We start from the raw sequence: 12,184 nt of genomic DNA on the forward strand, positions 1-12,184 counted from the left end.
TGACTACTAGGTAGTCATGAAATAGTAGTATAGAGAACATTGAGTGACATTGAGGGAGCTGTGACACCCAGCCCCACCATCCACCCAGCAAATATGTCCTTTGCTTTCTTAGGAGTAACTCACTGCTTCTTGTGTTTAAATAACAGGAGTAGAACACCTCCTGAGAGTTCTACCAAGATGGGACTGGGTAGCCTTAGTACAGTGATGGTACAGGAAAAAGCATTGAAATAACTCCTCGGACTTTGGATGAAGCTCCCTAATGCTTCACCTGTCTGTTGGGTATGTGCAGCCACACAAGTCTTGCTTCTGAAATACCGCCCAAGTGTCCCAAACCCCTTGTGGCATGGACATACTCTTTGCTTCTTATCCAGGGATCAGAAAACTGTATTCTGTCATCAAGTAATACAATTTCCATCTTAATGAAATTCTTTTGGTAGCTAAATAAATAAATAAATATTTATGTATTTATTTATTTGAAAAGAGTTAAAGAAGGAGAGACCCAGAGATATTCCATCTCCTGTTTCACTCCCCAAATGGCCATGATGGCCAGGGCCGGGCCAGGCCGAAGCCAGGAACTTTTTCTGGATCTCCCAGGAGCAGGGGCCCAAAGACTTGGGCCATCTTCCACTGGTTTCCTAGGCACATTAGCAAGGAGCTGGATCAGAATCAGAGCAACCGGGACTTGAACTGGTATCTGTATGGGATGCCATGCCTGCAGACAGCAGCTTAACCCGCTGTACCACAGCACCGGCCCCTTCTTCTCTCTTAACTTTCTAAGTGGGGTGATTTACAGAGGACCCCTTGGGGTAGTGACTGTTGCCTGTTTAGTATGGAATGCTACCACTGCTTGGGAGACTGTTCTCATGAAACAATTTTGTTTCCTCTTGCAGGACACCATGAAACCCCACTGTCTGCCTCTACCAAGATGCTGGAGAGATTCCCCAACAATCTGCCCAAACATCGGGAAAATGTGATTCCTGCTGATTCTGAGAAAAAGAGCTTCGAGGAAGTGAGTAAGGGAGTGAACTGATGAGCTCATGACGGTTCCTTCAGACGTGAGGGGAGAAGGCGTTGACTTTGCCCTTGCAGTTTAGAGCTCATAGTTTATCACGGAGAGAAGAGGAATGCACCAGAACCCATAACCAGCAACGTAGACATTAAAGGCTGACTGGAAGAAGAGGAAGCAAGGTGTGGGAGAGCAAGGCCAGGACAAGGAGTGGGATTTGGTCTGGTGGGTAGGAGCTAGAGGCCATCAAGGGGCGAGAACAGCAGAGAGCCTGGAAGTGAGTGCCATGCTGCTGGGCCCAGCTCTCAGAGTGTGAAGAGATGGGTCCGACTGGATCGGAGGCCACCAGGTAGGCAGTAGTGGGAAATGAGCTCATGGGTAAAAAGGACCCACGTTACTAAGCCTTGAACAAGCCTGGCAGAAGAGTTAAGAGCTGATGAGGAAGTTTCCTGTAGTTTTATGAAGCCAAGAGTGGCCTGATTTGGCCACTTGGTCTAACAGGGCTCCAGGTCACTTGGAGAATGGAGCATTAGGCAGCAGAGAGACCAACCAGGTGGTAGTTGCTGTGAGGTTCTGATGTGGGCTGTGGGAGACAGGGTGCAGACTCTTAGCTGGACACGGATGGCCCACCCCATTAGGATTTTTCCAGGAAAGATCACCAGCAGTGCTGTTCACACAGATGTGGACAGTGCCAAGGGTTCTGAACGCATACCTTGGCCTGAAGCCAAAGGTGAGGAGTAGAAAGGGCCCCACACCAGGAGCTGAGACTTGGGTTTAGTGGTTCAGCAGCCCTACAGAGCTTATCCCCATTCTCTTCCATCTCTCTCAGCTGCAGCTGTCTCTGGTTGGCTTTACCCAGTAAGAAACCAGCAGGCTGGGGAGACCACTGCTCTGGCCCATATGAGTCAGCCTTCTGGGACATAACAGGTCGAGGAGGCTGGGGCGTGGCTCTGCAGGAGGGTACCCCACTTGAACAGCAAGGCACTGGGGGTATCTGAAGGCTTTGGTGGACCATTCAGGCTTGACCACTCCTATAGCTCTGTCACGGGGGGCCCAGGGATGAAGAAGGGGCCGGGGTAGGGGCAGAGTTAGACAAGGATGAGAGTGGCCAACTGATGTGGAGACACAGTCGCCACAAATTCACTTTAGAGACTTAGTGAAAAGTCTAGACTTTTAAGGGTCCAGGCACAGTATTTGTGTTGTTTATCATCTCTGCATATGGCCAGGATAGAGAAATATACTAATTCCTGAAGCAGTGATCTTGAATAGCATTGCCCTAAAATCTTATTAAAGTCATGCATATTCATTGTTGAGTACTTAGAAAATAAAAATGTAAAGAATAGAACAATACCCTTAATCTGATACCCAGAGGTAGCCAGAGTCTAGATTTTTATATTTAACCATTTGATATTTAAGGATTTTTTTTAAAGATTTTATTTATTTATTTGAGAGGTAGAGTTACAGACAGTGAGAGGGAGAGACAGAGAGAAAGGTCCTCCCTCCGTTGGTTCACTCCCTCAAATGGCCACAATGGCTGGAGCTGTGCCGATCCAAAGCCAGGAGCCAGGTTCTTCTTCCTGGTCTCCCACGCGGGTGCAGAGGCCCAAGCACTTGGGCCATCCTCCACTGCACTCCCGGGCCACAGCAGAGAGCTGGACTGGAAGAGGAGCAACCGGGACTAGAACCCGGTGCCCGTATGGAATGCTGGCACCGCAGGTGGAGGATTAACCCACTGCAGTATGGCCCACTCTGCCATGGTGCTGGCCCCTAAGGATCTTTTTAAAAAAATACATTAAAATGGATACTCTGAGGTGCATCTGTGTGATAATGACTTTTCTAACATCTTTGAGCTGATAGATCCAAATGAGTGTTGTCTGTGGCCACGTTCTTAGCAAACATTCCTCATGTCATGCACATCACACACGCCCGCAGCAGGAGACACTGTGATAGTGGCATGAAGCAAAAGGGCATGCTTGGAGGAAGAGGAATCCACAGGACGAGGTGGGAAGGACCTGGAAGCAGATCTCTTGAGTGGGTGGTGGGGCAGTAACCCCAGCACGTAGGGAATCTAGTGCTCATGGCCAGGAGACCATGTTCATTCGTTTACTTGGGCAAACTAATGGCAGATCTGGCATACTAGGTGTTTAAGAATGGTTCTATGTATTTTTCTTTATTTTTTAAAAAGATTTATTTATTTGAAAGAGTTTCAAAGGGAGGAGAGAGAGAGAGAGAAAGCAATCTTCCATCTACTGGTTCTCTCCCCAAATGACTATAATAGCCAGGTCTGAGCCAGAAATGAAGCCAAGAGCTGGTCACTCCATCAGAGTCTCCCGCATCGTGGCAGAGGCCCTAGGACTTAGGCCATCTTCCATTGCTTTCCCAAGCACATTAGCAGGGAGCTGGATTGGAAGTAGAGCAGCCAGTACTCTAACCAACACTCATATGAGATGCCAACACAGGCTGTGGCTTAACCTGCTGCACCACAAAGCTGGCACTGACCCATGCATTTTTCTGAACCATCCATGAAGGCCTAGAGATTTTGAGTACTTGGAGGGAAGTTGCATTTTTTATCTGCTTTAATTTAGGGCTTCTAAATAAGATTTCCTTTTTTTTCTTTGCAAAATTATTGAATTTATATTTTACTTTTTTAAAAAAAAGTAAAAGAGATTTTTCCATCCGTTGGTTCACTCCCTAAATGCCCACAACAGCCAGGAGCCCAGCATTCAATCTGGGCCTCCCACGTGAGCGGCAGGAACCTCACTACTGGAGTCGCCTCCTGCTGCCTCCTAGGATGTGAACCAGCAGGAAACCAGATGAGAAGCTGAGCCGGGACTCGGGCTGGGCGCTCTGACATGGGATGTGGTTGTTCCACGTGGGCCTTGACCACTGCAGAACTGCTGTGCCAGACACCTTCCCCCAAGATGTCTCAACAAAGGTTCTGTTGCTTTCGAAACATTAGACAGGCAGCAGAATATGTGAATAAAGGGTTTTGTTTTCGAGCTGCAACGTAAGAAAGCTGCGTTGTTATTTCTGCAGTAGCCACATGGCTGTGCACACGCAGCTCTCCTCCCCAGTAATACCAAATCCACCTTCAAAGGGGAGGAGGCTTTGCCTTGGAAGATTTTCAAAATACGAGGACCTGAAAAGTCTCTCTGAAATCTGTTTTTGAGCCATGGTAACATCGCAGCAGGTATGCCAATGATTTCTCAGAGCAGCTGTGTGGACAGAGGCAATGATGATCAGGCTGCGTGACCTTTGGTGAGCTTGAAAAACTTCCAGCGTGTTACAGTATAGTCAGGCCGTGTGAACAGGGACTGCCTCTCTTGTTCAGCTCGTCTGTTCCTGCTAGAGTCAGCAGTGGTGGAATGCTTCCCATGCTAGGTCATCAACATGGTTGACCAGACTTCAGAGAACACACCGACCACCGTGTCTCCGGACATGGAAGAGAAACTGGCTCGTGCCCCTGCCAAGGCCGAGGCCCCTGTGGACTCCATGCTCAAGGACATGGCCACCATCATCCTGAGCACCTTTCTGCTGATCGGCTGGGTGGCCTTCATCATCACGTACCCCCTGGTAACGCTCTTTCCTTCCTTCTGCCCTCTTGTGTGTTTCTGAACTTCGCTGCCTCTCACCTCATGTCAGTGAGGTCCAGACAAAAACAGCCAACACATTTGATTTCATATTTGGACATCAGTATTGGCTTGTTTTCCTAAACCTTTTAAAGAGACACTAGCTTCTTGGACCATTTTGTACCTAACCTTTAGAGCTTTTCAGATAACAGACTATAAAGCTGATTTGTACACCTTGCTTGCAGCTCATTTTGAACGGGTAAATTTATTATTATTATTATTTTAAGAATAGGGACAGTAGGTAGAAACCCTTACAGACTGCCTTCTAGACCAGCTAGAGAGGGAAGGGCAGTGTGGTGCTTCTCTTGACTTCCTGTTTGGACCTAGGTGAGCAGAAAATTGCATAGATAGTTGAGTAGTCAGGGGTGGGCGAAAACATTCCAGGGGAATCCTCCTTCATTACGTTGCACCACACATGGAGATGTTTTAGCGCCTCCGCACTCAAATGCTTAACGGGAATAAACCTTTTGTGTGGTGCTTCCTAGAGGCAGATATGTTCACTTGTTCTCCTCATGCAGTCCTATGTGAGGTCGTTATTATTCATCCCTGCCCATGGAAGAAGAAAACAGGTTCCCAAAAGCTAAGGAACCCTCCCGGGGTACTCAGCAAGCAGATGGCATTTCCAGGACTTCCTCCCAAGGTGGTGGTGGGGGAGTGGTTACAAAACTCCCCAGTGGGTTGTCGGCTGTAAACCAGTTCTTTTAAGCTGCCACACATGGGCAGACCTAATACAGATTGCTGCCACTTGGAATGATGATGGTGTTAGGAAAAGAGTTGCAGAATTGGTGCCTCCTCACAAGGGCCGCCATAAATGTTAGGAAAAGAGGCACAGAATAGAGAGGAGGCACTGTACGAATTTACAGCCAGATTGAATTTATTCAAAGAAAATAAATTTTTGGAGGTGCCAGCATGCACGTGATGGAACACGTGGCAGAAGGCCCTGACCCCTACACATTTATGGTGCCCTGTGTGAGGAGGCTCCAGTCTGCAACTCTTCCTAACAGATAGAGTGAGCCTTCCAGAATGAGCAGCATGGAGGGGGGCAGCATGACAAATGGGCCAGCAGCACCCTGGCCTGAACCCCACCCTGCTACATGCTGGCTGCATGGCTCTGGGTGGATGGTGGATGGTTCTGAGCCCCACCCTGCTCTCTCCTGGCTGCATGGCTCTGGTGGATGGTGGATGGTTCTGAGCCCCAGATTCCAAATCTGCTCTCTAGACTGCCAGCCATCTCTGTGCCAGCTTTACAAAGCACAAAGCCCTAGTGGACAGGGGACAGGTTATCTGTACCCATTCTGCTTCCAGCTACCTGGTGCAGTTCTTCCTGTTTGGCTTAATTTTTTGCAACAATTCCCAGACTTGATGGAAGTCACAGAATTTTTGACTTGAATGGAACATTTTCTGCCTGGGCCCAACCCTCCACCTTGGCAGAGTCCCTCCTCTGGTGCTCCTGCCTGGTGGCCATACAGCTCTTTCTGGGCCCCTCCAGGGTTGGGGAGTGAGCCATGCTGGGAAGGGTCACACTAGCAAGAAGGCCTGCCACCTGGGCTCATCGTGCCCTGTGGCATCGTGTCAAGCGCAGCTCTGCCATGAGGGGCCGCTCGTCTCCTGGCTCCTTGTCTCTTGGCGGACGCGGATGCACCTGTCTGCACGTGGGTTTCTCTCTCCAGAGCATGCATCAGCAGCAGCAGCTCCAGCACCAGCAGTTCCAGAAGGAGCTGGAGAAGATCCAGCTCCTGCAGCAGCAGCAGCTGCCCTTCCCCCCACCCGGAGATGTGACACAGGACGCGGACCTCCTGGACGCCTGCAGCCCATACTCGGAGAGCTCGGGCACCAGCAGCCCCAGCACGTCCCCCAGGGCCTCCAACCACTCACTGCACTCCAGCGGCTCTGCCTCCAGGGCTGGTGCCAGCCTCTCCCTGGAGCCAGATGATGAGGGTACGGCTGTTGGCTTTTATTTTTCATTTGAACGTCACTTGAGAACTATACGGCTCCATGGTCCTCCTTGGAATCTCCATGAGATTATCAAGTGCCATTCTCAAGGGCTCACTGTGCTGTCCCCTAACGTCCTCCCTCCTGTGGGGTCTTTGTGGGAGGGGCACCTACCCCCAGAGGGCCTTTGGGAAGTCTCCTTATTCCTCCCTCCAGTGTGCTCCATGAGGGCTGAGAATTGATACTGCTCAGAGGTGAGCTGCCTGTTAAACTTGGGAGAATTACTGAGGACAGCCAGTGGCCAGGTACAAAGTGCAGCTCTGGATCCCCGTCCTCTCCTGCTGGTTGTCAGGGGGAGCCAGTGTTCTGAGCGTATTAACACTGACCTTGTGCAGGGACCACCGAGCCCCAGGTCCCGCTGCCGCTCGACTCTGAGCTGCACATCCTTCAGGTGGTCTTTCTTTGCGTTATGTGTTGCATAGGTCCAACTGCATTTGAACATGAAGTTTGTGGAGAATCCCAATCTTTAAGAAAGTTTCAGACACACATGGTAATATAGAATAAAGTATATAAAGGCAGAGACAGTGTTGGGGCAGGGGGAGGGAGGGCTCTTGTCTGTAGGATTTGGTGCCATTTTAACCTCAAGGTCCTTTTGGGTGTTGTCTGCTTGAAATGCCCTCTTCTTATTCCCTTTTGTTATAGATGAGGAAGCCAGCATGGTGATGGTTGGGAAGATTTCATTCTGTCCTAAAGACGTCCTGGGCCACGGAGCTGAGGGCACAATTGTGTACCGGTGAGTGGATGAGCCAGGCCCACCCCACACCTCGTAGTAGGTGCATGCCTGTCGGGTTGTAGACTGAGTGCCAGGCTTCAGAGGCACAGCAGGGCCAGAGCCATGACCCAGGCACGTGACCTCTCGGGAGCCTCCTGCGCAGAGAGAAATGGTGACCCCAGGGCTACCTGGCGGTCAGTGAAGGTCGCGGCTGCAAGGCTGGCAGGGTGGCCGCTGTGTCACAGGCAGAGGAGTGCCGCAGGCCTCGTTGCGTTTCCTCAGCCCGTCCGCACTTCCAGACCCCAGCCCCGCTGCTTGTCCCCAGGGGCATGTTTGACAACCGCGATGTGGCCGTGAAGAGGATCCTCCCCGAGTGTTTCAGCTTCGCCGACCGTGAGGTGCAGCTGCTGCGAGAATCAGACGAGCATCCGAACGTGATCCGCTACTTCTGCACGGAGAGAGACCGGCAGTTCCAGTACATCGCCATCGAGCTGTGCGCGGCCACCCTGCAGGAGGTGAGTCCGTGCTGGGGCCGCCGCCTTCTTCCTCCCCCCGGCTCTGGTTTTAGAGACTACAGGATTATTTTTATGTCACTTTACTAATGTTACTGAAGTGACAATACAATGAAATGTACAGTTTGCTTCATTTTGACAAGTGTGTATACTCACGAACCACAAACACAGTCACCCCGGTTTTAATGGGGTGGTCTCCTCAGCCTGCCTGGTGGTCTTTGGTCGTGAGTCTTTTCCTGTCTGTCTCCGGGGGATCTGGGCCATTGTCCCTGTCTCTGGTCAAGGCCAGTCGGGGGTTGGAAGATGCTGGTTGATGGCTCTAGGCTTTGATATCATCCAGCAGCCTCCTGCTGCGTTTCCAGGCCTACCATGACGCCATCTCACTCACGTGGATTCCCTTGCAGGTTTATCTATGAGACGGTGAACCTGATTATCATCTTGTCCTTCTCTTTATAAATTAGCGAACTGGGGCTCTGTTGATTTGTTTAAGTCACCTGATAACTTCAGGGGGCTGTTGGAGACTGTGGACTTGGACAGAGATTGTTGTCAGTAAAACTTAGCTTTTCCTTCTTAAAACGGGTTCAGCAGAAGTGAACTGAGGGCCTTGCCATCGTGTGTCTTGCAGTATGTGGAGCAGAAGGACTTCTTCCACCTTGGCCTGGAGCCCATCACCTTGCTGCAGCAGACCACCTCGGGCCTGGCCCACCTGCACTCGCTCAACATTGGTGAGAGTCTGCTCTTTGCCAGGCCAGGGGCCAGGGGCCAGGGGCCCGGGTGCGGGTTGCTGACTGCTCAGGCGGCCTTGCCTCTGTTTGAGTCCTTTGCTGCATCACTGATGTGTAGGGCATGGAGGGTGGGTTTAGGTGGTCTTAGTAGAGCTGTGTAAGAATTTGAGGAAGAATCTTACATAGTTGGCAACCAGAATGTTTAGAGCAGCAGCAGATACCCTGGAAGTCTGACGAGGACACACTCCCCCTTATAGAGAGAGACCTGGGTTCTTCGAGGCACACATTGTGCTAATGTGGAGTTTTATCCTAGTTCACAGAGACCTGAAACCCCACAACATTCTCCTCTCCATGCCCAATGCACATGGCAAGATCAAGGCTATGATCTCTGACTTCGGCCTCTGTAAGAAGCTGGCAGTGGGCAGGCACAGCTTCAGCCGCCGTTCCGGGGTGCCCGGCACAGAAGGCTGGATCGCCCCGGAGATGCTGAGTGAAGACTGCAAGGAGAACCCTGTGAGTAATGGCACAGCCCTGTGACCCTGCAGAGCCGCCTTTCGCACCCAGGATGTCGCTGGAGAACGCCACTCCTGTCACAAAGGCTTCTGTGCGAACCTCCCGTACTGTACTGAACGGAGGGAGTGCCGGCGGTTGTCTACTCTTTTTCCTACTCTTACCATCATTTTTAACCCCTTTTTTATTTGGGGAGCAGAGAAATCAGGATTTGGGTAAGGTGAGCAGAACTGTGGATTCCGTTCTGTTAAAATCTGCTTGTTTTTTGTTTTCTCAGCTTTTTATTTTGAGAATTTTTGAACATGCAAAATATTGAGAGAGTGTTATCAGGACCTGTGTACCTCCTCTTAGATTCAACATCTGTTAAAATTTATGCTACATTTGCTTTATCTTTCTCCATTGCTGACCTATTTGAATATAGTAGCAGGCGACCTGGCCCTTCACCTGTAAATACTTCAGCATGAGTCTACTTTTATTGTTCTTGTTGTTAAAGATTTATTTGAAAAGCAGAGAGAGATATTTCCATCCACTAGTTCACTCCCCAAATGGCTGCAACAGGTGGGGCTTTTTTTTTTTTTAAGATTTTATTTATTTGCCCGGTGCCGCGGCTCAATAGGCTAATCCTCTGCCTGCGGCGCCGGCACACCGGGTTCTAGTCCCGGTTGGGGCGCCGGATTCTGTCCCGGTTGCCCCTCTTCCAGGCCAGCTCTCTGCTGTGGCCAGGGAGTGCAGTGGAGGATGGCCCAAGTGCTTGGGCCCTGCACCCCATGGGAGACCAGGATAAGCACCTGGCTCCTGCCTTCGGATCAGCGTGGTGTGCCGGCCGCAGTGCGCCAGCTGCGGCGGCCATTGGAGGGTGAACCAACAGCAAAGGAAGACCTTTCTCTCTGTCGCTCTCTCTCTCACTGTCCACTCTGCCTGTTTAAAAAAATATATATATTTTATTTATTTATTTATTTGAGAGGTAGAGTTACAGACAGTGAGAGGGAGAGACAGAGAGAAAGGTCTTCCATCTGTTGGTTTGCTCCCCAGATGGCTGTAACGGCTGGAGCTACACCAGTCCGAAGCCAGGAGCCAGGTGCTTCTTCCTGGTCTCCCATGCGGGTGCAGGGGCCCAAGGACTTGGGCCATCCTCTAATGCTTTCCCAGGCCATAGCAGAGAGCTGGATTGGAAGAGGGGCAGCCGGGACTAGAACTGGTGTCCATATGGGATGCCGGTGCCATGGGCGGAGGATTAACCTACTGCACCATAGTGCCGGCCCCAAGAGTTGGGGCTTGAACCAGGGTTTGAAACCAGGAGCCAGTAACTCCATCCGGGTCTGCCACATGGGTGGCAGGGACTCAAATATGTGAGCCATTAGCCCTTGCTTCCCAGGCTAGATCCAAAGTGGAGCAGCTGGGACTCAAACTGGTACCCAGATACAGAATGCAGCCGTCTCAAGCAGGCTGTGCCGGAACCCGTGTCCCAGCATGAGTCTGCTTCCTAACCACCATACGAGTATCACACCTAAACAGTTACTGCTGTTTCTGTCTCTTAATATTCAGCCCATATCCACGTTTCCCCCGTTCCCAAATGTCTTGTGTAGAGCTTGTTTTCTCACCCTAGGACCCAGTCAGGCGTCTTGCACTACATTTGGTCATCCTCCGAAACCAGGATACTGACATTTTAAAGAGCCTCGGCACTTTTTTGCAGAATACCGCATTCTGGATTTGTTTGCTGAGTTTCTCATGGCAGTGTTTTGACATTTCTCTCTATTCTTTCTATCTCCTGTGAACTAGAAGTTATTAGGTCTAGAGGCTTGATTAGATTCAAGGTAAATGTTTTTAGCAAGAAAAGGCCATAGGTCACTGCATCAGGAGGCATGTGATGGCAGAGTATTCCTCTATCAGAGATGCTAACTTGGTGCCAACTGATCTCTCCACCGTGAAGTTCATTTCTCCTTTTGTTGTTAGCAAGTGACATGCGGTGTGGTACTTGGCACAGTGTGAATATCCTATTTACCAATAGTCATTCACCCAGGACTTAGAAACTGTTGACCATCTTTGCCTAAAGCGCTCAGTTCGGTGGAATTGTTTTCCATTTATTAGTGGACATTTTCTGTAAAGAAGTGCTTTATTTTTATTATTTTTTTCTCTTATTTTTTTCCCCTTAATCCCTGTGGACTCAAAGATTTTTTTTTTTTAAGGTTATTTATTTATTTGAAAGAGTTGCAGAGAGATTGAAGAAAAGACACAGAGAGCTCTTACATTTGCTGGTTCACAACCCAGATGGCCACAATAGCCAGGAGGAGCCAGGAGCTTCTTCCAGGTCCCCACGTGGGTGCAGGGGCCCAAGCACTTGGATCATCTTCTGCTGCTTTTTCCAGGGCATTAGCTGGGAGCTGGATTGGAAGTGGAGCAGCTGAGACACAAACCAGTACCCAGATGGGATTCTGGTGTTGCAGGTGCCAGCTTTTCATGCCTCAGTGCTGAGCTCTCAAGCATTTATTATTATTATTATTTTTAAGATTCATTCATTTATTTGAAAGCCAGAGTTACACAGAGAGGAGAGGCAGAGAGGGAGAGGGAGAGAGAGAAAGAAAAAGAAGAGAGGTCTTCCATCCGCTGTTTCATTCCCCAACTGGCCGCAATGGCCGGAGTTGTGCTGATCCGAAGCCAGGAGCCAAGAGCTTCCTCCAGGTCTCCCACGTGGGTGCAGGGACCCAAGGACTTGGGCCATCTTCTACTGCTATCCCAGGCCATAGCAGAGAGCTGGATCAGAAGAGGAGCAGCCGGGACTAAAACTGGCACCCATATGGGATGCTGGCGCTTCAGGCAGCGGCCTTACCCAGTGCCACCCCCTCAAGTATTCTTAAAAATGCATTAGAAGGTCAGCGCCGCGGCTCACTTGGCCTACGGCACTGGCACCCCAGGTTCTAGTCTCAGTTGGGGTGCCGGATTCTGTCTCGGTTGCTCCTTTTCCAATCCAGCTCTCTACTGTGGCCCGGGAAGGCAGTGGAGGATGGCCCAGGTGCTTGGGCCCTGCACTCGCATGGGAGACCAGGAGGAAGCACCTGGCTCCTGGCTTCGGATCAGTGCTTCGGATCGGCACAGCGCAT

At 50.4% G+C, this 12,184-nt stretch overlaps 1 protein-coding gene across 1 annotated transcript in view; it reads left to right on the forward strand.

Annotated features, from left to right (window-relative positions):
• ERN1 (endoplasmic reticulum to nucleus signaling 1) overlaps positions 1-12,184 on the forward strand; it is a 94,725-nt gene that overhangs the window by 72,898 nt on the left and 9,643 nt on the right. Inside the window, exons 11-17 of the mRNA XM_062215423.1 lie at positions 891-1,009; positions 4,388-4,579; positions 6,306-6,573; positions 7,270-7,360; positions 7,665-7,854; positions 8,477-8,576; positions 8,890-9,089. Coding sequence (XP_062071407.1) covers positions 891-1,009; positions 4,388-4,579; positions 6,306-6,573; positions 7,270-7,360; positions 7,665-7,854; positions 8,477-8,576; positions 8,890-9,089 — 1,160 coding nt within the window. The remainder of the gene's footprint in view (positions 1-890; positions 1,010-4,387; positions 4,580-6,305; positions 6,574-7,269; positions 7,361-7,664; positions 7,855-8,476; positions 8,577-8,889; positions 9,090-12,184) is intronic.

Source organism: Lepus europaeus, chromosome 18 (assembly GCF_033115175.1).
Source record: "Lepus europaeus isolate LE1 chromosome 18, mLepTim1.pri, whole genome shotgun sequence".
Classification (NCBI taxonomy): Eukaryota; Metazoa; Chordata; class Mammalia; order Lagomorpha; family Leporidae; genus Lepus; species Lepus europaeus.